This window comes from Pimephales promelas, chromosome 19 (assembly GCF_988280905.1).
Source record: "Pimephales promelas chromosome 19, fPimPro1.hap1.1, whole genome shotgun sequence".
Taxonomy (NCBI): domain Eukaryota; kingdom Metazoa; phylum Chordata; class Actinopteri; order Cypriniformes; family Leuciscidae; genus Pimephales; species Pimephales promelas.
The window spans coordinates 27,565,643-27,592,237 of record NC_142787.1 but is presented as its reverse complement, the minus strand read 5'-3'; the positions used below and the strand labels follow the sequence as shown (position 1 = coordinate 27,592,237).

Below are 26,595 nucleotides of genomic sequence, written 5' to 3'. Positions count from 1 at the left end.
CTGGAAAAAGGTGTGGATTGATCAGAAATGTCTGGATTTTAATTAAAAAAAATGCTCAGATTGCCAAAAACAAACATTTTCTTACACTTTAAAAAGTATAGTACACTTTACACGTTTTGAAGTTGAGCATATGCCTTTGGCAGCTACGTGAGTAGAAAATGTTTATGGATGAATTTTCTTACTACTACCCAACTACTAGTATCCTGCTTTAAAACATGTTAACGTACCAAAGAAAAATAGCCTACATAGATCAAAAACATATATCTTTATTTTACCCCTTAAGTTTTAAACCAGTTTTATTTAGTGTAGTGAAAATCTTGGGTACATAAATAGGCAACTCTACAGTGACAGACATGACAGGTAGGCCTACATAAAATATACAAAATACAAAATACACGGTTGGCTACATAATACAGAACGTTCACAGTACAAAATGTACACAATATGGCATTTTTAAAATACACAATACACAAAACTTATACACAATACAGAATTGAACCTTCAAATATCTCTAACAGTAGCCTAGCAAACTGACATTGAATCAACGTGGAAACGACGTCTCTCATGACATTGAAACAACGTTGATTTGCTCATCGAATTAACGTTGAACCAACGTCAGACGCGGCATTCTTCAAAGCTAAATGAAATCGAAAATTGGTTTGCTTTCATAACGTTGAAACAACGCGTTGATTTCAAGTTGATTTTCCGTTAGTTTTGAAAGAATGACGCATCTGACGTTGGTTCAACGTTAATTCGATGAGCAAAACAATGTCAGATCAACGTTGTTTCGATGTCATATTTCCACGTTGATTCAATGTCAGTTTGCTATCTGGGTACGATGCGGAGCATAAACAAAATGTTATTTTTGTCAGTTTTGTAGGCCTAATAGTTTTTTTTTATTCAGTTTTGGTTTTAGTTAATCTAGTAGGCCTAGCTACGTAAGTGAAATAAGTTTTATTTTATATTGTGTTATATTTTAGTTAAGATTTGTTAAATTTCAATATATAAACCTTTAATGAAGTAGCATGTTCAAATGGGCCTAAAGTTTTTCAACATTTTATTATATGGTGCGTTTTGTATGATGGTCACAACCACAAAAAATGAACGAAAGCCAATTATGCGTAATTTATTGTGATTAGCTAGTACCTGCATGTAAAATAAATAAAGTGTTACTAAATTCGCTTACATTAGCATATTCTGCATAGTTTTCCAACTAAATTTCAGACATTAGTTTCACTTATAGTCTAAAGTTTCACTTGTATAGTCTATGCTAGCCAATAGCCATATATGGTGTGGCAATTACGTGATTTGAAATTTAAAACTGTACCTCTACCTCTGGAGGGTGCTAACATTTAGCATCAGCCACTATAACCATATGTTGTTGATGTTACATCCAAACCACCATGGAATCTGGATGATTGCATTTTACCCTTAGCCCTAACCCAATTTTATATGACAGTCCTCTTTACATTTTGTGTGTGTGTTTTAGGACACAAAAAGACCAAAGACCAGCTGGATGTCGTTGTTTGCCAGTACAGGGACGTTAACTACCTGACGAGCACTAGGACCCGTTCGGATTAGTAGTGATTTGGAGAGGTCTACACGCGCCCCTGTCAAAAGTATAGTGTTGGCCACACGCGCGCGCTGCATAAGATGCGGGTGTACATTACAGCGAGGGTCTTCTGAAGCCTGAAAACGGAGTAGCCTACTCCGAAAAGCGCTCTCTTCGTCATGGAGATCACCGATTCCACTTGTAAGTCTGACATTTTATTCATCCGAAAAGCCTTACAGTTACAGTCCTCGAAATAAGTTAAACGGTAATGGAATATTTTAACTTTTTAACATTAGTAAGTCATTTCTGTGTACCTGCTGTAAGGCGAATCAGATGTTATTAGGCTACACAATTCTCTCATTAATCGGGATAAAAAGGAAAACTCATCAACACAATTGCACAGTTTTGTTGGTGATGCAATAGATGGGTAATATCTTAATGATTGAATAAAGTCATGTGTCAAATTTATGTGAACGACACGAAATTTATGTTTCCTCCTCCTTAATGACTATAAATGTAAACAATGATTTCATATCATTAACTACTATGTCATAAAGGCAATTTCAATTATTACCATTTTAATATGGATTTTAGTGGATGTGACATTTATTAAACTATTAAAATGTATTATTATGTCCTCAAGACATGTGTCAATCTTGTTATACCATCATAACTCCCCTCTATGAAAAAGATGCACAATTCCATGAAAAGCATAATGACATCATAATGACATCATCATCCTTTCAGCATGTGAACCCTTCAATAGGGGACAGTCTTGAATAGCCAATCCTGTTGTCACGATTTTGTACAGTAAATAAAAGGTAATGATTTTCTAAAAATGCGTTAACTTTTAAATGCATCTTTGTCTATTATGGATACGATCTTAAATGTATACTACACTTATAAAAAAACAATTAGTGGAATTAACCATAAGGCCCAGTGCAAGGAAAATATATATAACAGTTCATTTTAACACCTCCTAACTATATTGAATCAAAAGTGCTAGACCTTTCACAGTCAGTGTTGCAAAATCTATAAAAAATATCTCTCATCCTGTATTCTTCATGTCCCTAACTTTCCATTGACCCAGCTATCAGCTCCTTCATCCTGCTGTTCTGAGCTGGTTGAAGGCCAGTTCGGCACGATGGCTATTCATGATCTGAAAGAAGACTTCCTTGCCTCTCATGCAGGAAATCCGCTTGAGAATGTGTTCAACTCTGAGTTTGTTTGCATGGATGCCAGGAAAAAACAGCCCATCAGCTACTTGTTGCTGTTTTTAGTCATGGTGGGATTTGGATATGCCCTTTTTTGCATAATTGTTTCTTGTGAGTAGAGTTTAGACATGTAGGTGGTGAAAACATATAGGATCTGTGTGCTCTTTAACCTTGATATGAATCATTTAATGCCACACACTATCGATCAAAAGTTTAAGGTTGGTAACATTTTAAAAATGTTTTTGAAAGAAGTCTCTTATGCTCATTATACATTTTCTGACCCCGAATTTTTGATCAGTAGTGTAAGATCATGGCACTTTGGCTATATATGACAATATGTTTTGATGCAAGTCAAGACTTCATTCAAACTCCTAAAGGTGGGAGTGTGTGTGTGTGTGTGTGTGTGTGGGGCGGGGGGGATCCTCCAGTTCCTTATACACATGGCTTACATCTATAAATACTCATGGCCAAATAGACAAAGGCTTCTCTCTTCTGCAGCTTGCGAGCTTGATGGGTCCGCACAGGCCTGATACTGTCTCTCACTCCAGCATTCCTCGGACCGAGTGCAACCGTCAAGGGCGGCTCTTGTCTGTTGAGAAATCACACAGGGTTATTACGATATAGAGGGGCCGGAAAGGTCTTTGTGCGCGACCCTGTGGGCCCTTCCACACTTGTGTCCTCAAAGAGTGGAAATCAAAGCCAGTCATCACAGGGCCTTGCTGTGGATGACCAACATATTAACCCTTCAATGAAAAGAGGTCAGATGCTGAGGCCCGGGATAAAGCTGGAAGAGCTTTTCCTAATCAACCTTCCTCAATCCCATTAGTCATACAAAGTAGTAGCCTAGATATGGGTAGGAGGAGCATTATGTCTGCAAGATGAGATTTGCTAGCGTGTTTTAAGTTTTTAACTGTCAAAAAGTCAGTGGGGTCTAAAACATTTTTCAAAATATTTTCTTTTGTGTTCCACAGTATAAAAGATATTCATACAGTTTTGGAACAAAACAAGGGAATGATAATTCTTCCAGTCCAGTCTTCCACTTGCTAGAGACTCATTTCAGTTTTATCAACTAAACTTAATAATGGTTTTCATTAATTGAAATAAAGCTGAAATATAAGAAGATATAAATACGGTATTAGATGAAAAAAAAAACGTAACTGAAAAAAACCCTTAAAGGAACTCTCCGACTTTTTGGGACTTTAGCTTATTCAGCATATCCCCCATAGTTAGATAAGTCCATACATACCTTTTTCATCTCTGTGCGTGCTGTAACTCTGTCTGACCCACCCACTGCTAGCCTAGCTTAGCACAAAGACTGGATGTAAATGGATACAGCTAGCATACTAATCCCAAATAAATGACAAAATAAAGCAAACATTTTCCTATTTCGGTGCGTCTCAGGTGCTGCGGTAATCACGCCGCCCGAGTAGCAGTGCTTCGCCTTATAATATAGTTCCCAATATTTATACGGTTAAAATATGTCTGTGTCTCATATGACCTTGTTATTTGTAGTACACTCTGTGACTATACAAATCACAACATGTAAATAGGAAAAATGTTTGGTTTATTTTGTCACTTATTTCGGATTAGGATGCTAGCTGTATCCATTTACATCCAGTCTTTGTGCTAAGCTAGGCTAGCGGTGGGTGCGTTAGACAGAGTTACAGCACGCACGGAGATGAAAAAGGTATGTATGGACTTATCTAACTCTGGGGGATATGGTGAATAAGCTTAAGTCCCAAAAAGTCTGAGTGTTCATTTAACTAAACAAACTAAAATTGAAATAAATAAATAGAAATATTAAAAAACTGTGAAATGAATGACAAACAAAATTACTTCATATATAAAATAAAAGTTAACAAAAATGGTATATAAATAATAATACTAAAATGTCACTGGACTTAAACTGTAAAACAGGCATCTGATGAGAATTAACGTGCTTGTGATAAGGGTGATTTTCTAAAGAAAATTTACCTGAAAGACCTTTTTCTGTTTACAATTCTAATGGCAGTTCTTCATTGCCTGTCATTTTAAAAATGCTCATTTCATCCAAATCAATCACACTAAATCACAGATTTCTCATGCAACGATCAAAGATTAAATTGCTTCTTTAAGAGAACACTGATAGATTAGGATTGTGTAAAAAAAAAAAGGTTTTACATCCGGGGTTGTTGTTGGGTAGAATGTACAAATGCAACTCTCATGACCGCATGCCTTACGTCTTATGACTGTAGAAACAGAGAAGACAGTGCAAGATATAGCAAAAGACTGCACTGTTCCTTTACTATAAACCCCATCTGGTTATGAACGGACAGTTGTCTTGTTCATTTTGATGTACTTTGTGCTGATGAGCCGGTTAGTCCTCTGGTGTCCGACTGGCGTTCATTTTCTGAGGATCGTGCATAATCCAACTGAATAATACTTGGTTGCACATCTCAACTAGACTCTTCTCCAAGAGTTTTTTCTGTGAGTGAAAACTGTCATCCGAGTGGTTTACAGAATCGGAAATATAGCATTATCCTTCAACCAGACAGACCTTTGTTGGGCTGTAAATGAAACATCTGAAATTTCAGTGGTTGCACAGAGCATGACGTATACAATAATAAAACTTGTATATAAAATGTATATTGTAAAATATGAATACAATTCAGCATCAGGGTTGGAAAAATATCTATCTATCTATCTATCTATCTATCTATCTATCTATCTATCTATCTATCTATCTATCTATCTATCTATCTATCTATCTATCTATCTATCTATCTATCTATCTATCTATCTATCTGTCTGTCTGTCTGTGACAAATTTGGTGTAGATTTAAATTTTGTATATAATTACATGTTTCTGTAGTATACTGGAAAACAATGATAAGCATTTCAGAAGTTTTAAATTCTTTCATTGGCAAAAACACTCAATATATGCAAAAGGTCAATATTTACAGTGTTGACCCTTCCTCTACATAACCGCTAAAATTCACTCTGGCATGCTCAGCTTCTGGGCTAAATCCTTGACTGATGGATGGCGTTCCATTCTTGCCTTGTTCATGCTTAGAGTTTATCACAATTTGTGGTCTTCTGCCTGTCCATTCGCCATTTGAGGATTGAACACTTTATCTACGAGATTACGATAAATCTCATAAATCTGCTTCATCCTGATGGAAAATGCACGGATCCTCACCAAATTGCTCCTGGATGGTTGGGAGAAGTTTGATTCCATTCTTTATTCATGCCTGTGTTTTGGGCAGAATTGCGAGAGAGCCCAATCCCTTGGATGAAAGGCAACCCCACACATGGATGGTCTCAGGATGCTTTATTGTTGGCACAACACAGGACTCATGGTAGCACGGTAGACAACATTTCTCTCCGAAACGGTAAGAAATTAAATTAGATTGAATGGAGGATTTTAACTGTGACGAGATGATTGACAGGGCACAGGGCAGTTTATGGTGATAGGATGCATGCGACAGAGCCGTCCGTTAAAGATGACGCAGTAGTCTGTCCCAAAGCTTGCCTACTCTTTTGCTACACACTCAAAATTATGTATTTTTTCTTCACAAAAAGAGTACATACTTTTAGGGTGTAGTATAAGTAGGCGAATTGGGACGTAGGGTAAGTTTCCCTCGAGTGGGCGTGGTTTCAGCGCAGACAGCGCAGATTTTGATTACTTATTTTATTTACTTGGCGTTTTGTTTATCAATCAAATTTGGCTGGGTTGTGAGTGACCAACTCAGAACGCATATTTAATATTGCTTTAAACAGACTTTTCAAACGTTGATTTCCTAGTTAAAAAGTACAGATGACATACTATATTTATTTAAATTAGAAATTAATTCTGAATGGTGCAAAACGCTGCTCAGCATGTGTTCAGATGTACTGTAACTGGTTACAGGAGGACTTTTTTCCCATGCTCATTAAGCCATCAATAACCATGTTGTCATCCTCAAACCCTTCATCCTTTCCCTTTCAATTATGTGGCCCGTTATTCCTCTGTAATTGACCCCACCCAGCAAGCTGTCACCCACCAAAATAGTGAGTTTAAAATTATAGCCATCTCACCCGTATATCCATGTGGCCTCCATGTGACCTTGACTGGAGTTCATCAAAGCCCTGCTTGTGCGTCCTGCAGAAGTATGGCACGTGACGCCCCCCCCCACCCTGAATCAGACAGCTGATAAGCTTTTTTAAGGATTGTGTGGTCACGGCATTCTGCATGATGCTTGTAGGATCTGAGCCCTCATTCCTCACAGTTACAGGAGAAACCCGACATGGCCTGTGGATAAGGCCACTAAACAGGTACAGATGGTGCTTGTTGTAGATATGCAGTGTGCTATGATCTGTGTAGTAGGGCTGGGCGATATGGCCAAAAAATCATATCTCGATATTTTTTGGTCAAATGGCGATATACGATATATATCTCGGTACTTTCTACGTTTTCTATTTAGATAAAGAAAATCTTTTATATTTAATATATATATATATATATATATATATATATATATATATTCACATTCGGCCCAATGATATCCTACAAACCATGTTGATATTGAAGGATATGGAAACAAATATAATATAGGCTATGCAATATATTATGTGCAAAAAGCTTTTGTTTTTATATTGACTAAAGGCTAAACTAAAAATGAAAATAAAAACAAAAGCACAAACTAATTATATTAGCCTGCATTTGATTACCCCATTATAATCACTTTCACTTTCATTAAAAATATATACTTGTAGGTTTAAAATTCCACATATGGCACATTTATTTTCTCCAACAACAAATATTTTAGCAATATGTTTATTTTAGTCAGAATTATTGCGTACTACGTAGTACTATTCACGCGCATGCGCGCGCCGGCGCTCGTTCAAGGAAGCATGAATTTTAGCGGAGATTCACTTGCAGAAGCTCGTCCTCTTCTGACATGGACATATTTGTTGTGAAATGGACATATTTGCTTTACTTTCTAACATTTATAGATGGAGAATATACCTGTGAAATGTAAGTTGAGCACTGAGGAAAGCACCACATCTCAAACGCATTAAACAGCGCAAGTAACGTTATATCTTGTCAGTCAGCAACATGTCTGTCAGAGCATTTAACAGGGCGGCAAGCTGCCTTAAACTTGTTAACTATATCAAAGTGATTTTGACGCAATTAATATAAGCTTGTGTCATGTTTAGGACAAATTGTACTACGTAGCCTAGCTACTTTCACTGCAGCAGCTCACACTGCAACCTCCGCTATTTTTCAGATGTGCTCATATCAAACTACTGTATCGATATAAACGGTATTGCCTCATTCCATATCGTTTCAAAAAATATAACGATACATCGTACAAACTCGATATATCGCCCAGCCCTACTGTGTAGTGTTTTTTGCTGGAACCGGTCCAGATGGGAGGGCCCGGAGCCGAGAGAGAGTGTGCTTGTTAGCGAAGGACGGATGGTATGTCATTTTTAGGGGTGTGTGGAGGAGAGGAATAGGAAGCAGAAGGTTAGGGATGATAGAAACTGCTGTCGTCAGCCCAGACAGGAAGCTACAGCTGCAGGACATATCCCCTTACCCACAATGCCCTTGCTTCAAGACCGTACAGCTGCTTTCCCTAGAATTTGTTTTGCAAGTGTTAGCGTATATGTGATTGTGTTCAGTGATGTATTTGGGTGAATGAATGTTTGCACTGCGTTTCTGTCATTGTGTAATTTTGGACCTCACAATGGCACATTGTCTAGATACTTTGCCGAGCCACTCAATGAAAGTTCAGTTGGATCTATACTAGAGCCCGACCAATAAAGGATTTTGAAGGCCGATACCGTTACAGATATTTTTGGGTTTTAAAATCCGATATATCGGCCGATTTTTTTTTATTTTAATTTTTTTATTTTTTTATTAAATATTGTTGGATTTCACACATGTGTAAAAGAAAAGCTAACTTTTCTGCACAGGATATGTTTGATACTTTTTCTCTATGTCTAAATGTTCACTCCTCGCAAGTATAACTTACATTTTACAATGTAGGGACTGTAATTAGAGATATGCGAGTTATAAATACAGTAATAATTACTTTATTTAGGCAGAAAAAGTTCATTGTGGTTTCCAAGCTCGTTAACGTTAGCGGTCTTCGTTAGCTAGCTTTGTGGTTAGCTAGTCTATGATGAGCCATAATTTAGCAATAGATAACATCATACTTCAAATTGTAAAACATACTGTACATTTTCAATATAACAGGCCAAGGAGAGATGATTAAAGCGTGTTTCATCCGTTTTTATTTTATTTTTTAAATATTCGTTTATCGGCCATTATAACTGCCGATACCGATATTATGGAAAATGCCTAATATCGGCCGATAATATCGGTCAGGCTCTAATCTATACAAAGAAAGCACTTCTTTCTAATCTTTTTTGAATGTAAGTTGCTATATTGCGGATTTCCAGTATAAAATGGTTGGTGCAAAGTCTTTCTTTTGTCACTTTAAGGTTAAATACGTTGTGTTTTTGGTCTGTGAGAGTCAGCAGACAGTATAGAGACGTTCAAAAAGCCACTAAAGCAGTCAGGTGGGGTTTTAACAATCTCACATTCCCACACATTGCACACAAGATGCTCCACAGCAAAAACAGGCAAGCCTTCAGAATAGGTGTAAGTAACTGAGCTGACTGTGCACAGCACCACAAACTTGACCCAGTTTCCAGAGAGAAACATGGCCAGCAGAAGACACAGGCTTAGAGGGTGTTGTGTGGGAACTTCAGTTGCTTGGAAAATGGACGGGTCACTCCCTCGGCCGTGTCAGCGAGTGCACACCCAGACAATGGCCCTCTGGAGAGCTGCGGCCCTGGAGTTGTGATTGTGCCTCTCTCAGTACAATAACAGAGTCATCCTACTCTCTGCGCTCCGAGTTTCCGCCTCCTACTCTTCTTCCGTCCCTCTCTTTTTCTTGTTTCCCCTTACGGACGTACACATATTCACGTTTCCTGCTCTTTGGGAGGAAAACTCTGTTGGCCATTAAGCCAATTCAATCAAAGACAACTTAAAAAATAGCTTATCATTCGCTGTAGGTTTAAAGTTGGAATGAAACGGAAGTTGTGATAGTCTTTTACCCCCTATTTTGTGTTGAAACGGCTTCTCGAACAAGCTTTAGAAGGATTTTGTCCATCGGGAATTGATTGGATGGTTGTGGTCTAGCTATTGCTGTGATTTGACAGGATGTTATTTTGGTAAAGATTACAAGGGCATATTAATTGTAAAAATAATGGTGTGCACAGATTTATAACAAATACTGCAATATTCCATAATAAAGCAGGAAATGACAATTTTTGATTTCATGGTGACTTGAAGGGTGACACCTTTTTGAGATCACGCTCTCTAAGATGTAAAATTGTATTTGTTTTGGACGTGAGGAAGAAAGTAAGACAAGTTTATGACTATTTAAAGGAGTAGTTCACTTTTGAAAAAACTTTTGCTGATAATTTACTCACCCCCATGTCATCCAAGATGTCCATGTCATTCTTTCTTCAGTCGAAAAGAAATTAAGGTTTTTGATGAAAACATTCCAGGATTTTTCTCCATATAATGGACTTCAGTGGGAACCAAACGGTTCAAGCTCCAAAAGACACTTTCAGTACAAACTGCAAACTGTTCAAAGGGCTTTAAACGATTCCAGGCGACGAATAAGGGTCTTATCAAGCGAAACGATCGCTCATTTAATAAAGAAATAACAAAGTTTAAGTTTTATAAGCTCAAATGGTCGCCTTGCTCTGTTCTGTGATGCGCGTTCGTGACTCCTGTTTGAACTCGTTCATCAAAATGAACAAATCTTTTTCCGAGTCATTTGGTTCATTCAACAAACGAAACGAACAAATTGACTCGGAAAAAGATTTGTTCGTTTTGATGAACAAGTTCAAACAGGAGAGTCACGAACGTGCATTTGGTTCCCACTGAAGTGGGTTTTTTTTCATCAAAAACCTTAATTTCTTTTCGACTGAAGAAAGAAAGACATGGACATCATAGAAATTAATGTTCATAGAAATTATAATCTGTTACACTGTTATTTTTTGCAATTAATTTAAGTTGTACATTTTAATTTAAGTTGTTATAATACTTTGTTATTATTACTGTCTTCACTATACTATGTGTTACAAGCTTTGGCAATATTGTAATATGTACAGTCACGCCAATAAAGCAATTTGAATTGACAAATTGAATTGAATTGACATCTCGGATGACATGGGGGTGAGTAAATTATCAGCAAAAGTTTTTTGAAAAGTGAACTACTCCTTTAATACAGAAGTTACTCTGGAAAAGTTGCGGCTCAGTTTTGTTTTTGTCTGAAAATGGTGGGTGTCCTTCAGCTGTCGAGACTGGTGGTCAGTGGTTTGCTTTCTTTATCTCTGTTAGCTCAGTCTGTGTTTGTGCTCTGCTGACAGAACTGCAAAGGCATTTGGAAATCTACATTGTGAATTATACGTTTCTCCTCTATTGACAATCAACCATTGGTGCGTTTCCCGTACACCAAAGTAACTTGCTGCTGAACTGCCATAGTACGATGCATTGTGGAATCAACTAGCTAGTCACGACCATTTCCCGAAATCTTAATGCTGCAAAATGTTTCCATGATCAACTGCGTTGGCTAATGAAGCCAAGCACATGGTGAAGTTGGCCTAATCACTTGTTTTGATGAATTCGTTTGAGATTAATAATTTACAGACATGGCATCTGAGGAGAGTTCTCATTTTCCTCAATAATTTTTACTTTATTTCCAGATTCAGTCATAGGCTCGATAAAACGATAAATAAGGTTATTGGGCCCTATCACACACCCGGCACAATGCGGCACCATGCATTACGCAAGTGTTTTTTGCTAGTTTCAGCCCGACGCAGTTATCATTTTTCACATCCTGTGCCACGTTGTTTAAATAGCAAATACATTTGAGCCCATGAAAGCGAGGTGTGTTCGGCGCATTGTTGGTGCGTTGCTATTTTGAGGCAACTGAAATAAACATTGACCAACAAAAACCTGGTCTTAAAGTCAATGGAGCAATTTGTTTTGTAATTTAAAGGGCACATTAGTAATATGATTCTATTCCTCACTGTGCCGTGTAAAAAATAGAAGTAATGAGTAATGCTAAAATGTTATATGTAGCAAAAGTCTTTAATATTTAATTGCAGCATAATGATTTTTAATCAGCTTTAAATTGCACTATTTTAGTCACTATTTCAATTAACAGTATGTGTGTAACATGGACTTTTGCACACCAAGGAACAGGATGATTCTCGAAATAGAAGTGCAAACGCAGAAAAGATCTGTAATTTAGAAATCCCCCTGTTTGCATTGCGGTTTGTGACTTCAAAGCAGCGTTTGTTTTCGGAGCGGTGAGGGTCTAGAAAAGAAACATCATGAGCTATGCAACAGGTTTTTTGATCTGGTCCAGAAAGAAACCTGTCAGGGCAGAAGCAAAAGAAAGGTCACATATTGCAGTAATTACTTTTGGCCAAGAATAATAATTCCTGGATCAGCAAATCTATAATGAGTGGCAGGTATAGCCTTGAAAGAGGGATTTTTGCTTTCCCATCCCTCCCTCCGAGTGTGGTGTGAAGTGCTTACATGTGAAAGATGTGTGACTATGATCTATTTAATCTGTTTTGAGCAAGAGATTTAAAGGGATAGTTCACTTTGAAATCAATTTTTGATATGTTTTAGCTTACCTCATGGGCATCCAAGATGTAGCTGTCTTTGTTTCCACAGTGTTTTCAATTTTGATATTTTTAGGTCAAACCGTTCTTGTCTGTCAGTCATATAATGGAGGTCTATGGTCACCACCTCAAAAAGCATGCACAGAGAAGTCCAAATTAAACATGATTTAATGACTCGTAAATTTAAGTACTCATTTGGTGATATATCATGTCACCAAATATGAAAACTAGAGATTGTACGTTTTCAAATGATGTATAGTTTGTCTAGGTTTAGTATAGGACAGTACTTTTTTAAAAATGTAATGGATTTGGGCCCACCGGTGGGCCCGTGACACTAAACTATTTTTTTCCTGGACTCTTTGAAACCCTAAACATAAGTAATAGTTATTTTTTTGGATTTGTTATTGCATGCTATATGAGTATATATGATTAGTTCCCAATTCCCATAACATTGTAAAAACTATGTTTTCTACTAAGTACTAAATCATCATATTAATCAGAATTTAAAAACCAGTATTTGTACATTTCAGGTCTGGAAATTCAGGTTTCCTTCTTAAAATGAATAGTGAGACATGTCCACACCTACAGACAACCATTATAAATGATGTAGCATTGTTGAAGTAAATTCTTATTCCAGGACTTTCTAAAAATGTAGTTTCTCTTTAGGGGGTTTCTTGTTTCCTGTGTTTGTTAGGCCATTCATAACAGTGCAGCTATTGTTCACTATACACAGATTTGGAAGAGCAGTACCATAAGAAATCAATTCAGGTCATACCCCTTTTCTTTGCTTGCTTATTGCATTAAACCTTCAGGATATCATGTTTGGCATTTTGGCAAGGTTTCTTCAACAAACAGCCAAAGAAATCAGATGTCCAACAGCTGAGACCTCCTGATGGATTTTAAAAGGGTCAAATGGACTGAATGAAAATGGCCGGGAACTCCTAGTAACATGCTTAGAAAATAAATGCAAAGAAAAGGTTTTTCGCGTGTATTTAGACCATCTGATGTATATAAATGCAAAGGGTCCAAAAGTCTATGCCCACTAGTGATTGTCATCTTCTGCAAACATGTTTCTGGTCACTGATCCCGTCCTGCTCTGTAATCTCTGTGCAGGTATGGAGCACCTGGTGAAGGAGCTGAGTTTGCTTCTCAAGCTGCTGGAGAACGAGAGCGTGAGTTCAGCCACCGCAGAGAAGATGAGCGTGGTCAGGAACTTGGTCAAACAGCTGCAACCATCTGGTGAGACTGAACTGCAAATACATAACAGCTGAGCTGAATCCCTGCTGAAGGGATTCACATATTAATAATTATAGCAATGTAAAGGTATTTCAGGCTGCAAAGTTACTCTGAAGAAAAGGACTATTTAAAAAAATTGTTATCCTAAAAAATTATAGGAAATTTGATTGTCTTAAAGGATTAGTTCACTTTTAAAAAAACTTTTGCTGATAATTTACTCACCCCCATGTCATCCAAGATCCATGTCTAAAAGAAATGAAGGTTTTTGTTGAAAACATTCCAGGATTTTTCTCCATATAATGCACTTTACTGGTAACCAAACGGTTCAATGTCCAAAAGACAGTTTCAGTGCAAACTGTTCAAAGGGCTTTAAACGATTCTAGACGTTGAATAAGGGTCTTATCAAGCCAAACGATCGCTCATTTAAAAATAAAATAACAAAGTTTAAGTTTTATAAGCTCAAGTGCTCGCCTTGCTCTGTTCTGTGATGCGCGTTCGTGACTCTCCTGTTCGAGTCATTTGGTTCATTCAACGAACAAAATGAACGAATTGACTTGAAAATAGATTTGTTCATTTTGATGAACGAGTTCGAACAGGAGAGTCACACAGAACAGAGCAAGGCGAGCATTTGAGCTTATAAAACTTAAACTTTGTTATTTTTTTTTTTTAAATGACCGATCGTTTCACTTGATAAGACCCTTATTCATCACCTGGAATCGTTTAAAGCCCTTTGAAAAGTTTGTAGTTTGCACTGAAACTGTCTTTTGGACCTCGAACCGTTTGGTTCCCATTGAAGTCCATTATATGGAGAAAAATCCTGGAATGTTTTCATCAAAAACCTTAATTTCTTTAATGACATGGACATTTTGGATGACATGGGAGTGAGTAAATTATCAGCAAGTTTTTTTTTAAAGTGAACTACTCCTTTAATGATGTTCTATGTTGAGTTTTATGTAAAAATGTATGTGTAAAAGTGTAAATCACACTTGTAAAGTTGCATATGTATTCATTTATAGTAAATGGATCTGACTTCATATACATGAACACGTCTCTCTATGGAAATGGTACCAGCTTTGTTGAATCACTGTTTGAAGAATTTGGTGAGTTCATGTTTTTTCCCAGTTTTTAATCATGAGTTTTGCAAACTGCTAGATATGGTTCTCACTGCAGAACATGAAATCCACGGGGAGGAGTTGGATCCAGATCCAATTCCTCCCACCTTACATACATCTAAACCTACCCAACTCTGCCCCCTGATCCCTAAACCCAACCCTAATCCTACCCATCTCCACCCCTTGGATCTTGATCCGGCTCCTCCCCGTGGATCTCATGTGCTGCATTGAGGTGCTACTGAACTGCTAAACAGTGCCTAAAACATTGCAATATATAAATACATGTAGTAGGTGCTGCATAAAAATAGTAAAAAAGAATGTCAGCTTTGTTAGTTCTAATCATTTTCCTGCAGTTTTTTATGAATTGAAGTTTTGATGTTTGTTCTCAGATTGTGATCTGCAGGATCTCAGGGACTCGCCTGAAGAGATAAAAGATGTGGAGCAAGAGGAGGCGTCCAAACACGTGCCTACAAAATCGGTACCCGACAATGTAACAAATGCAAAAACATACGCTACCATTATTTCTATTCGACAAGGGACGCTAATGACATGAGTCTGATAACACCAAAAAAACTGTGCCTTCAGCACAACACACACTCCACCACAAAATCCACAAAAATATAAAAAACAAAACAAAAATGTATCTGCTGAAGCTCGTCAGGCCAAACGTGAATCGGATCGACTTATGACGAAGACACGGATCAACATCGGCAGAGCGTTTGAATTATGGACTGCTACTTTTATTGGGATAAATTACAAATTACAAGTTTTCAGATATGCTGAAATAATGGGAAACTGTAGAGCCAGACTGATATATCGGCAGACCAATATTATCGGCCGATATTAGGCATTTTCCAAACTATCAGTATCGGCAGTTATAATGGCCAATAAATTAATATTTCAAAATTAAAATAAAAACGGACGAAACACGCTTAAACCATGTCATGAGTGTTATAGTTTGGCCACTAGAGGGCACTCTACACCGTCCCTGTTGGCAACACTTGTTGAGTTGGTCACGATAAATACATTGCTTGAATAACAATTAAGAGAACATCCCCATCAGTTCTCTGAACTCAAATAAGCATGACAAAATTTGTGACTATCATGTCCAGTTTAAAAAAATAAATAAATAAATAAAATATCGGTCGATATATCGGAATATCGGATTTTAAAACCCAAAAATATTTGTATTGGTATCTGCCTTCAAAATCCTTTATCGGTCGGGCTCTAGTAAACTGTAATGAAATAGCAAGGTAAACTACAACATATATGAGACAAGAAATGAACACAAAAGACTGTTCCAGGATAACAAAAAGTAGGTGCGTTAGGATGTAACTTATTTTATTTACTAAATCTACTGTCTAACGTCACTCATCCACTACTATCTTATTGTTTATAATACACATTTCCAGACACGTTCAGGACTGTTTCTTCCTACGATCTTACTGTTACACTGAAATTGTTCAGTCTAACCGTTTTCGTTATCATATTATACATTCACCTATGTTGATATTGCTGATTGTGAAAGATGCACGAATAGTTAGTGAAATGCCTTATGCTAGATAACACCACAAATGTCACGTTATCATGGTACGAGCATGAAGCATTAGTTCAACATCAAGCTGATAAAAGTAGCCTATTATTGTAATGTTGGTGTGGGAGTTTACATGAGTTTTCAGCATGGTGTGTGATGTTTTCTCCGGTGTGTTGAAAGTCTCAGTGTGCCCGGTACCATGAGTACTCGATCGTGTTCGACCGCTCTTGTAAAAATTGGTTGCAATCTAAAACATCACAGATAGGGGCCGCTAAAAAATACGTATAGCACCTTTAAAGCAGCTAAAATTATTTAAAAAAATAAATATAAAAATCAGTTAGCTTTTCACAATCAGTAAATGCCAAATAAGAATCATTAAAAAAAAGTATTTCTGTTACATAATGCTGGTTTACGTAATTTAATATAGAGTCTGACCATCAGAATACAGAGAATACAGGAACAGGAATCATAAACACTAACTGAACATGCAGCGTTAACGCAAAACTAAACACTGGGAAGAACTAAGTGCTTAAATATAGAAGGAGAGTAATCAACATGAAACAGAACAGGTGCAAAAACTAATTAATAACTAAGGAAACTATCTAGGGAACGCAGGCAAAACAGGAACATAGTACTGACTGAAAATGAAACCAAATGCAGTGAAACAAAATTGAATAATTATTGGTTTTGTTTTGTCAGAGCCCCACAGACACACCTCCTCCCCTTCCCACCACACCTCCACCGGATGATTACTATGAAGAAGCCGTCCCGCTCGGACCGGGAACAGCGCCCCAGTATATATCTACACGCAGTAAGTGCGAACACTTTCAATCCTAAGATGGCACAATAACAGCCAGTAATGAAACCTAACAAAGTATACTTATTTACCAGACAACTCCAGCCCTCCAAATTCAATAGAGGATGCTTATTATGAAGACGCTGACAACAATTACCCGACAACTCGTCTGAACGGGGCCAGCAAAAATTCCTGTAAGGAACCTTCATGCTTGAGCATATCAAAATGTTGTATATTTGTGTGGGGTTTTAATAGTTGTTAAAGGGATAGTTCACTTTGAAATACATTTTTGATATGTTTTAGCTTACCTCAAGGGCATCCAAGATGTAGGTGTCTTTGTTTCCGCAGTAGTTTCAATTTTTATATTTTTAGGTCAAACCGTTCTTGTCTGTCAGTCATATAATGGAGGTCTATGGTCACCACCTCAAAGAGCATGCTCAGAGAAGTCCAAATTAAACATGATTTAATGACTCGTAAATGTAAGTACACATTGATGGCCAAAGACACGAAACGAGCGGTTTGTGTGAGAAAATGAACAGTATTTATATCGTTTTTACCTCGGTCTGCGCAAGCGTTGTAAAGCGTCGGAAGTGATCTCTTGCGCGGTAGTGGAAAAAATTCAGCGTCGTAATACTGTGGAAACAAAGACACCTACATCTTGGATGCCCTTGAGGTAAGCTAAAACATACCAAAAATTAATTTCAAAGTGATCTATCCTTTTAATGTCAACAGACAATGATTCAGATGCACTCAGCAGTTCTTATGAGTCCTACGATGAAGAGGATGAGGAAGCTAAAAGCAGAGAGAGGACGCACCCGTGGCCCTCAGAGGAGAGTCCGTCGGGGCAAATGAAAGACTGCCGCAAATGCGCCTTCCTGCTGCGCAAGAAACGCTTCGGTCAGTGGGCTAAGCAGCTAACAATCATCCGAGAGAACAGACTTCAGGTGAATCGCACATCCAAAACATCTGGTTGATTGAAATGTATTTTTAATTTGCCAAGCTCTAAACTTGACATTTATTCTCCACAGTGCTTCAAGAATCCCAAAGATCGCTCTCCACACGTTGATCTGCCCCTGAATCTCTGCAATGTCATCTATGTGCCTAAAGATGGACGCCGCAAGAAGCACGAGCTTCGTTTCTCCATGCCGGGAGGAGAGGCTCTAGTGCTGGCTGTGCAGAGCAAAGAACAGGCAGAGAGCTGGCTCAAGGTGCTTCGACGTAAAATATAACATTTTATAAATACTATAATGATATAAACAAATGCATTGTCTTGGAATATTTATTTGATTTTTAATTATTATTATTATTAATTAGGGCTGTGCAAAAATGAATTGCGATTAATCGCATCCAAAATAAAAGTCTGTGTTTACGTAATATATTTGTGTGTGCTGTATATAATTATTTTGTATATATAAATACCTATGCATGCATGTATATATTTAAGAATTATTTGCGCTTAAATTCTGTATATATATATATATATATATATAAATACATAATCTATATTATGTAAATATAAATATTTTATATATGAATAATGCATGTGTGTGTATTTATATACACAAAATAATTATATACAGCACACACAAATATATTATATATATATATATATATATATATATTATATATGTAAACTCAGACTTTTATTTTGGATGCGATTAATCGCAATTAATTTTTGCACAGCCCTATTATTAATTATGTGAGAGAAAGTCATGAAACATGCCCGCACTGGGAAATACCCATTCACAAGTGGAAAATATCATATTTTCCATTATAGCACATGAACGCACCATTATTTCAAGATTTTAGCCAATCACAGCAGAGGGCTTTTACATTGCAGACACTCCTTCAAACACAGCGTTCAAATCAAGAGGCTACAAAAACTCATACTAACTTTATAAATGGACCTCAGGAAACATTATTTAAAAAAATGCAGTTCATGACCCCTTTAAAGCTACACTGTGTAACTCTTTTAGTTTATTCTTAGCTAAAAACACTTAGTTTTTTCAAAAATGTATGTGCTCATTAATGTATATTTACTTCGTTCAAGTAATAAAGTATTCTCGTGAGTGTATAATATGCCATTGAAAATACATACGGGTAAGGGTTTCTAATGTCGGTCGCCATCTTGAAAGTACATTAGCCAAAGAGGGACATACCCGTTAATTCAAGCTTCGCCTTTCGTGTGTACGTTTGAGTTAACACTCATGGACGTGGTCGAACTAGAAGCCATGTTAATCTTGGACTACATTGGCCACCGTAGGAAATAAAAACGAAATCGGAATTGAGAGGAACAGAAACTAATATTCACTGGATGGTCATATACCTTTTCACCACTAGATGGGGGTAAAAATCACACAGTGTAGCTTTAAATAACCTGAATTGATTTTTTTAGCTGTGTGACTCTCTTCTTTTAAAACTCTGTAGGTCATTCAGGATGCGGGTAACCTGACAAAAAACATTAATGGAAAAGAGATATCGTCTTCTCCGATGATACTGCGAAAACTAGAGCTGGAAAAAGTAAGTCTGTACGGATTACTAGCATCCAGTAGCCTCTAAACACCTAAACTATAATGATTGTGTGGTGTGGTGATCCCTATAATTATTCCGTCTGTTTCCTGGTTCCTACAGATGATGTCACCAGATAAACATACTTCTGATTCTGACAGCGCAGCCAATGGCGACGTTACCCACGAGATCTGTGAGAACGGTATGGACATGGACAAACGATGAGCTTCTTTGCTTAGTGAATGCTTTTTGGGGTCAGAGTCGGTTTCCAGGTGCAGCGCGTTTCCTCTTGTTAGTTTTGTGATGTCACTCTGAAACAATGGCATTAGGAACTCAGGAAGGATGTAGCCACTCTCTGCAGTACTTCCTGTGTCTTTGATGAGGTTAAAGTTTGTCCCTTTTAGTATGTTTTTATTTTTATTTTTAGGCTTTATAATGGCATATACATTATATTGGCTCTGCGTCTGTAGCTGTTCTGATTCTGAATTCACTGTAACCACGGCTTATTGGGGCTTATTGCTTTGTTTATCGATATTGGCCTATATTGAAAACAATTCTTACTCATTTCCTTTATTTTAATCGGCCAAAAATGGAAAAAAAACCCCATCTCGTTATAAAACTTAGTTTAAGTAGAATCCAAACATGTGTTTCGTGTCTTGTCCTTGCTCTATACGCATCCTCTTATGATGCTTCCTGTGCTTTTTCCTGTAGGAAAGGGCAAGAAAGGGACATTCTCTGAGCTGACTGGATCTATGAGTCGAGCTGCTGGCAGGAAAATCAACCGCATCATCAGTTTCTCTAAGAAGAAGCCGCCTCTGCCGGGCGAAACCAACGCGCTTTCCCACCTGGATGACAATCCCCGTTGTGGTGATTAGACATACATCCCTTTGCAATTAGCTGTTGATCTTTTTCATCTGTTGAGGCTTTCCGGAAAGTCCCTGATGGATTTGTCTCTTCCTAGGTTACTTGAATGTCCTGGTGAATCAGTGTTGGAAGGAGCGCTGGTGTTGTGTGAGGAATGGGACTCTATATTTCCATAAGGACAGAGCGGATATTCACACTCATGTTAGCTCTTTAGCCCTCCATGGTGTAGACGTCTTCCCCGGTCTTGGGCCCAAACATCCTTTTGCCTTCCGTATCATGCGAGCGAGCACAGAATTAGCCGCCCTGGAGGTAATAAAATGGATCTCAGTTGAATTTGAAGGTTTTTCATTAAAAAAATATGGGTAAATGTGTAATATAATGAACTTCAGGCGAGCTGTTCTGTGGAGATGGGACGCTGGCTGGGGGTTTTGTTGGCTGAAGCAGGCAGTGTCACCACCCCTGAGGCACTGCATTATGACTATGTGGATGTGGACACCATCAGCAGCATCCAGAACGCAGCACGACACTCTTTTCTGTGAGTAGAATTGAGTATATTACGTCTGTTTGTTGGGATGTGTATTGTATTTGTATGCTAATTCTATTCAATTTTCATGCTTTAGGTGGGCGACCTCTTCCAGCAGCACATCCACGGACCCACGGACTTACGACGAAGTTCCCTATGAAAGCGTGTTGGTAAGATGTTACAGTAAAGGGTTAGTTCAGCCAAAAATGAAAATGATGTCATTAATGACTCACCCTCGTTCATCTTCAGAACACAGTTTAAGATATTTTAGATTTAGTCCAAGTTTTCTGTCCCTCCATTGAAAATGAATGTACGGTACTGTCCTTGTCCAGAAAGGAAATAAAGACATCATCACAGTAGTCCATGTGACATCAGTGGGTTTGTCAGAATTTTTTGAAGCATCGAAAATACAAAAATAACAAAAACTATGACTTTATTCAGCATTGTATTCTCTTCCAGTTCTGTGCTCACGAGTCTACAGTGACCCCGCTGACGTGTTCTGGTTACCAGTCATAGAGTAAAGTCATAGTTTTTGTTATTTTCAACTCCAGACCCCGCCGACTTAAGGAATTCATGTCGATTCGTCAAACCGCTCTTGAATACTGCGCAAACTAATTTTACGTAGCGCTTGCGAAAACAGACGTAAGGCTGTATCTCCACAACGCTTTCAGACCAAACTTGGTACATGTCATCACAAGCATGACCTGAGGCTACATTTTGTGTTTCGGCTCAGCGCCACCTACTGGCTCGGAGATACGAACATTTTTCAAATGCTTAAAATTCTGGGTGTGGTTGACTTATTTTCGCATGAGTCATCTCCTTAGATTCCTGAATCCTTGCCAAATCAAGCAATACCAAATATGCTAGGTTTTGCCTAACGGGTTGTGTAGTGTTGTGATTCAGCGCTTAAAAAATATTTGCCAATATCTTCAAAACCGCTTGACCAATCGAGACTAAACCACCGTAGGGAGTTTGGAAACATAGGTCGTTGGCTATTTGTTAATGCCCAAATGACAAAATATTAATAGTAAGTGCCAAGAAAATACAAACAAAATCATGGGTGGGTAATTTTTTATGTGTTTATGCATATAAATGTCTATAACTCCCAAACGAAATGAGATATTTTCACCAAATTTGACACGCATGTATGCGCTCACTCTAAGGACAACAAATTGTGGGATTGTGCGTCTTGTTGGCGCTATAACAGAACAAAACATGAAATTGGCATCGACTTCAAAACAGTATTGTGATCTAAAATGCTATCCTTTATGAACGCATTAGCGTATCGTTACGAAACTCGGTACGAGTCATCGGCGCCATGCCTTGAAGGTACTCAAAAAGTTTTAGGGAAGTGCCACCTTTTGGTAAAAAAGCTATAACAAATTTAGAAAAAATCGTAATAACTTTTGAATAAATGTGCCTATTGTAATGACACTGGTCTTAAAAGATTTTTAAGACTTCCTGTCTGCCATCTTTATTTTAAAATATCTATTTATTTACAGATATTTTCATAGGTTTCATACTTCTTGTAGACCGTTTGTCCGATTTTCACCAAAATCAAATCGTATAATCTACAGACTGTGCCGACCAAACGTTATTGGTTTCGTGTCGATAGAGTCGCAGTATGTATGATTATTCAGCTATTCTGCCTTAAACCATCTTAAAATGTGTTTAATTTTTCCTTGCTGTAGTTGGTCTGTCACTCCCAGCCATGTTGGCATGTCTTATCGTCTTCTTCGTTTGGTCCCGATAATTGCTGCTTGCAGCTATATTTTTATATTGTAATAATGTATTACACAATAATTTCACAATATCCACTGTTTTTACTGTGTTTTTGATCAAATAAATATAGCCTTGATAAGAAAAGACTTCATTCACTAACATTTGAATGAAACTTTTGAATGGTAGTGTACGTTCTTGTGTTCATGATCAAAGAGAATAATTAAAACTCATAGTATTTGCTGCGTGGGAGGTTATATATGACTATTGAAAAGCATGATTCGGCCCATATGGGTGTTGTTTCTGCAGTTCAGCTAGTATAACCACAGTTCTCTCAGAGTTTTAGTTCATTTTTATGGACTAGGCAGCAACAACCACTTCTTGGTTGGGTGGTAATGTTGTGCAACTGTCTTTGTTATGTCTAGTCAGCTAAAAATCTTCTGTCATTGTAAGCAAGTTCCTTTATAAAAAGGAACTTCTTTAGGAAATCCTTAAATAAGCACATTGTGTAATGCCTAAATGAATGCTATCATACTGGAAGCCAAGAAGTTTGATTGTTTAAATAAAGTACTTAAAGGTTGTTTTCACACAAACTGTAATTATTCCTCTTTCCACCAGCAGGTCGATGAGAATCAGTCTAAACTGAAGCGTTATTCCTCTATGTCCAGTATGGATACAGCCACGGGTGACACACAAATCACAGTGAAGCGACACGGTTCCTGTAAGTTTGTTTTCATTGGAAAATCACTTTTTTGGTTGACCTTTGAATATCGTCTTCCCAAACGGAGTCATTGCCTCATCATTTTACTGATTAAATTATCTCGAATTGCCATTGTGTTTTGTCTTGTTTTTGTGTTGTAGCTGTGAATCACTACGGTAAATATGGAAAGACGAGGGCTGAAGAAGATGCACGACGGTATCTCAATGAGAAAGAACAGTTAGAGAAAGAAAAAGAAGAAATCAGGAAGAGCCTACTGTCACTGCGCTCAGAAAAGAGGGTGGTGAAAGAAGGGCTGAAAAACACAACAGGTGACCAACTCAAAGAATGAAAGAGAATGTAAACATGTAGGGGTTTGCAACCATTTTTGCAGTATTTGGCGCCATCTGTTGACAATATCTTGAAGTTATATGAGCTGTTCATTTAAAGGGATAGTTCACTTTGAAATTAATTTTTGATATGTTTTAGCTTACCTCAAGGGCATCCAAGATGTAGGTGTCTTTGTTTCCACAGTATTTTCAATTTTGACATTTTTAGGTCAAACCTGTCAGTCATATAATAGAGACCTATGGGGTCCACCTAAAAGAGGATGCACAGAGAAGTCCAGATTAAACATGATTTAATGACTCATAAATTTAAGTACTTATTGATGGCCTAAGACACGAAATAAGCGTTTTGAGTGAGAAAATGAACAGTATTTATAACGTTTTTACCTCTTGAAACCACAGCCACGTGCAAGTGATCTGAAGGCATGGGCGCTTTGTGTAAAACGATATAATACTGTTTGTTTTTTTATCACACAAACAACTCGTTTCGTGTCTTAGCCCATCAATGTGTACTTACATTTACGAGTCATTAAATCATGTTTAATGTGGACTTCTCTATGCATGCTCTTTGAGGTGGTGACCATAGACCTGCATTATATGACTGACAGACAAGAACGGTTTGACTTAAAAATATCAAAATTGAAAATACTGTGGAAACAAAGACACCTACATCTTGGATGCTCTTGAGGTAAGCTAAAACATATCAAAAATTAATTTCAAAGTGAACTATCCCTTTAAATGGTCATGAAAGCCTTTTAGCTCAAGTCTAGCTCACAATCTTTTTGAAAAATGCAACTTAAATGGGCGTGGAGGGGAGTGGGTGTGGTGCTGCCTGGGAGGGGAGGGCGGGATGACTGTCATCACCCAGTGACCCATGCATATCAACTCTCACTAAAAACCTGTGGTAAAATGTGAGGAAATGCTAGATTATTTAGTGGTGGCAAAGTTAAAGTCTAATGAAATACACTGACATCTTATCTTATTTTTGTCTTTTCAAAAGTAACTGAATGCCCTGCTACATAGGCCTATATTAGCCTACAGTAATCTTAATTTTTTTTATTGGTTTATTCTATTCATGTTTGAGAGCGGGTCAAAGTAGACACTCGCGGAAGCCAGTGAAGACCATCGGCTTGCATTACACAAATTTGTTACAGACCTACGTATGTTTGTGCGGAAAGTAAGGCTGGAATTACTGACGACTCCATTTGTCATGCACTTTGATTTTTGAAACTTTGCAGACCTTTAACATTCGCAAACAGCTATATAATGTAACACATTACATGGAGGGTAATATACCCGAAAAGCATGATAGGGGAACTTTAATGTAATATGTTTTGCTCATATGTGCAACAGATAAACAGCAGAAAGCCATGGAGCAGCATCTGGCCCAGCTGGAGGAAAGCTGCCGTCAGAAGGAAGCTGAGCGAGTGGACCTGGAATTGAGACTCACGGAGGTGAAAGAGAAACTGAAGAAGTCTCTGACTGGAGGAATTCTGGGGGCACCTGTGGAAAGCAAACCCACCATTAAAGTACCTGCATTCTTGACTCTAAATATGCTTTTCCCCTCAAAGTAACCTGAATTTACAGTGAAAATCATTTTGTATCTTAATACCTGTAGGTTCCAGTTAAAAAAAAGGAACATAATTACAATGATGCCACTGTGCCGGTCAACTGTGCATCTGAAATGAAGAAACGTCCCCCGTCCATCTATGCGTCCAACAAAGGAAATGTCATGCAGAAAGCCAAGGTATATGATTGAACCAATGTCTAACAGTATATAGATTAAATTAAGCATTCAAACCTGATGCTATCTGTTTAATTCTGTTCTTCTACATTTTTATTTTATATTTAGGAATGGGAGTCAAAGAAAGTAATGTAATTATAGTGCTGTCATCAAGAGAGGATCTGTGGATCTATGATCACCCTGGCTGTCCCACTACACTACACTTCTACACAGGAGGACAGTTGACCACATGATGGAAGTCTGTATGTAAATAAAAATGAATGTGAAATAAAAATTGCATGAAGATGGTAAGGATAAGGGAAGTGTTTTATAAGCATATATTTGTTTAATATAAAAGTTAAAATGGGTGCCTGAATTCTGTGAAATTGGTTCATTTCACTTCTTACTGTATAACGCCACACGGGATACTGATGTGGTCTTCCTGCTGATTTCTTTGTGCAGTCCTGGGATACAGTGTTAATATCTCCCTCTTTTATATGTTATGTGAACTTATGTGAAGTTCAAAGGATTTTCTTTTTTTTTTTAATACTAGGGCACTTAATTTACCAGATTTATTTATTTCTACTTTGTACATAAACAATCATTGTTTTACCCCCTCTGCAATATCTGTAACTGTAATAAATGCCTTTTCAGAAATGACCTTGTTGGAGTTCTTTTTACATTTGAATTGTGGATTACACTGAAATAACATCAACTAAAATGGCTTTGCTTATTTGAAATTGAAATTGAAAAAAAAAAGGCCTTTGGGTTCCAGCATTAATTCATCAATCATTTATCAAGCAGATCCAGGGTTGACAACTGGGGGTCCATGGATTAAGTTTTCCTCAAAAAAATGCATTCTACATCTATTTCTCAATGTGGTTAATGTGGAGTGTTAATATCATCAATGCTTTTTTATACCATGGTACAAATAAAATTTTATGTTAGGTTTTCAATCTTTTAGATGCCCCAGACCCCCAAATGTGATAATCCTTTTACACTTTTTCTCTTTAGGCTTTTATTCGGACCGCCTAGCACTCACTTGCACCCCCCTGAGGGTCCCTGGACCCCAATTTGTCTCCGTAAGTCT

At 37.6% G+C, this 26,595-nt stretch overlaps 1 protein-coding gene across 3 annotated transcripts; it reads left to right on the top strand.

Annotated features, from left to right (window-relative positions):
• The first annotated feature begins 1,362 nt into the window (after positions 1-1,362).
• On the top strand, positions 1,363-26,166 carry afap1l1b (actin filament associated protein 1 like 1b). 3 transcript variants are annotated; one of them, XM_089123627.1, is made up of 19 exons: positions 1,363-1,753; positions 13,560-13,685; positions 14,699-14,782; positions 15,184-15,272; positions 17,028-17,139; positions 17,220-17,318; positions 17,857-18,068; positions 18,153-18,332; positions 19,552-19,644; positions 19,756-19,834; positions 20,344-20,499; positions 20,594-20,805; positions 20,886-21,031; positions 21,117-21,189; positions 23,357-23,459; positions 23,600-23,767; positions 25,136-25,311; positions 25,401-25,529; positions 25,635-26,166. In XM_089123627.1, exons 1-19 carry the CDS (start codon positions 1,732-1,734, stop codon positions 25,659-25,661), a joined length of 2,286 nt encoding a protein of 761 aa, XP_088979753.1. In that variant the 5' UTR covers positions 1,363-1,731; the 3' UTR covers positions 25,662-26,166. The 3 variants fall into 3 exon arrangements, with proteins under 3 accessions (XP_088979753.1, XP_039549909.2, XP_039549907.2); XM_039693975.2 differs by having other exon boundaries at positions 1,521-1,753; positions 15,184-15,284; positions 23,360-23,459; XM_039693973.2 differs by having other exon boundaries at positions 1,529-1,753; positions 15,184-15,284.
• Positions 26,167-26,595: the final 429 nt, after the last annotated feature.

What these genes read in the sequence shown, in the direction of transcription:
- afap1l1b (XM_039693973.2), top strand. Translation starts at nt 1,732, where the DNA reads ATGGAGATCACCGATTCCACTT. An exon ending in GGATGACAATCCCCGTTGTG is followed by an intron (nt 20,500 to 20,593) that starts GTGATTAGACAT and finishes GTCTCTTCCTAG; the next exon opens with GTTACTTGAATGTCCTGGTG. An exon ending in AGTGAAGCGACACGGTTCCT is followed by an intron (nt 23,460 to 23,599) that starts GTAAGTTTGTTT and finishes TTTGTGTTGTAG; the next exon opens with CTGTGAATCACTACGGTAAA.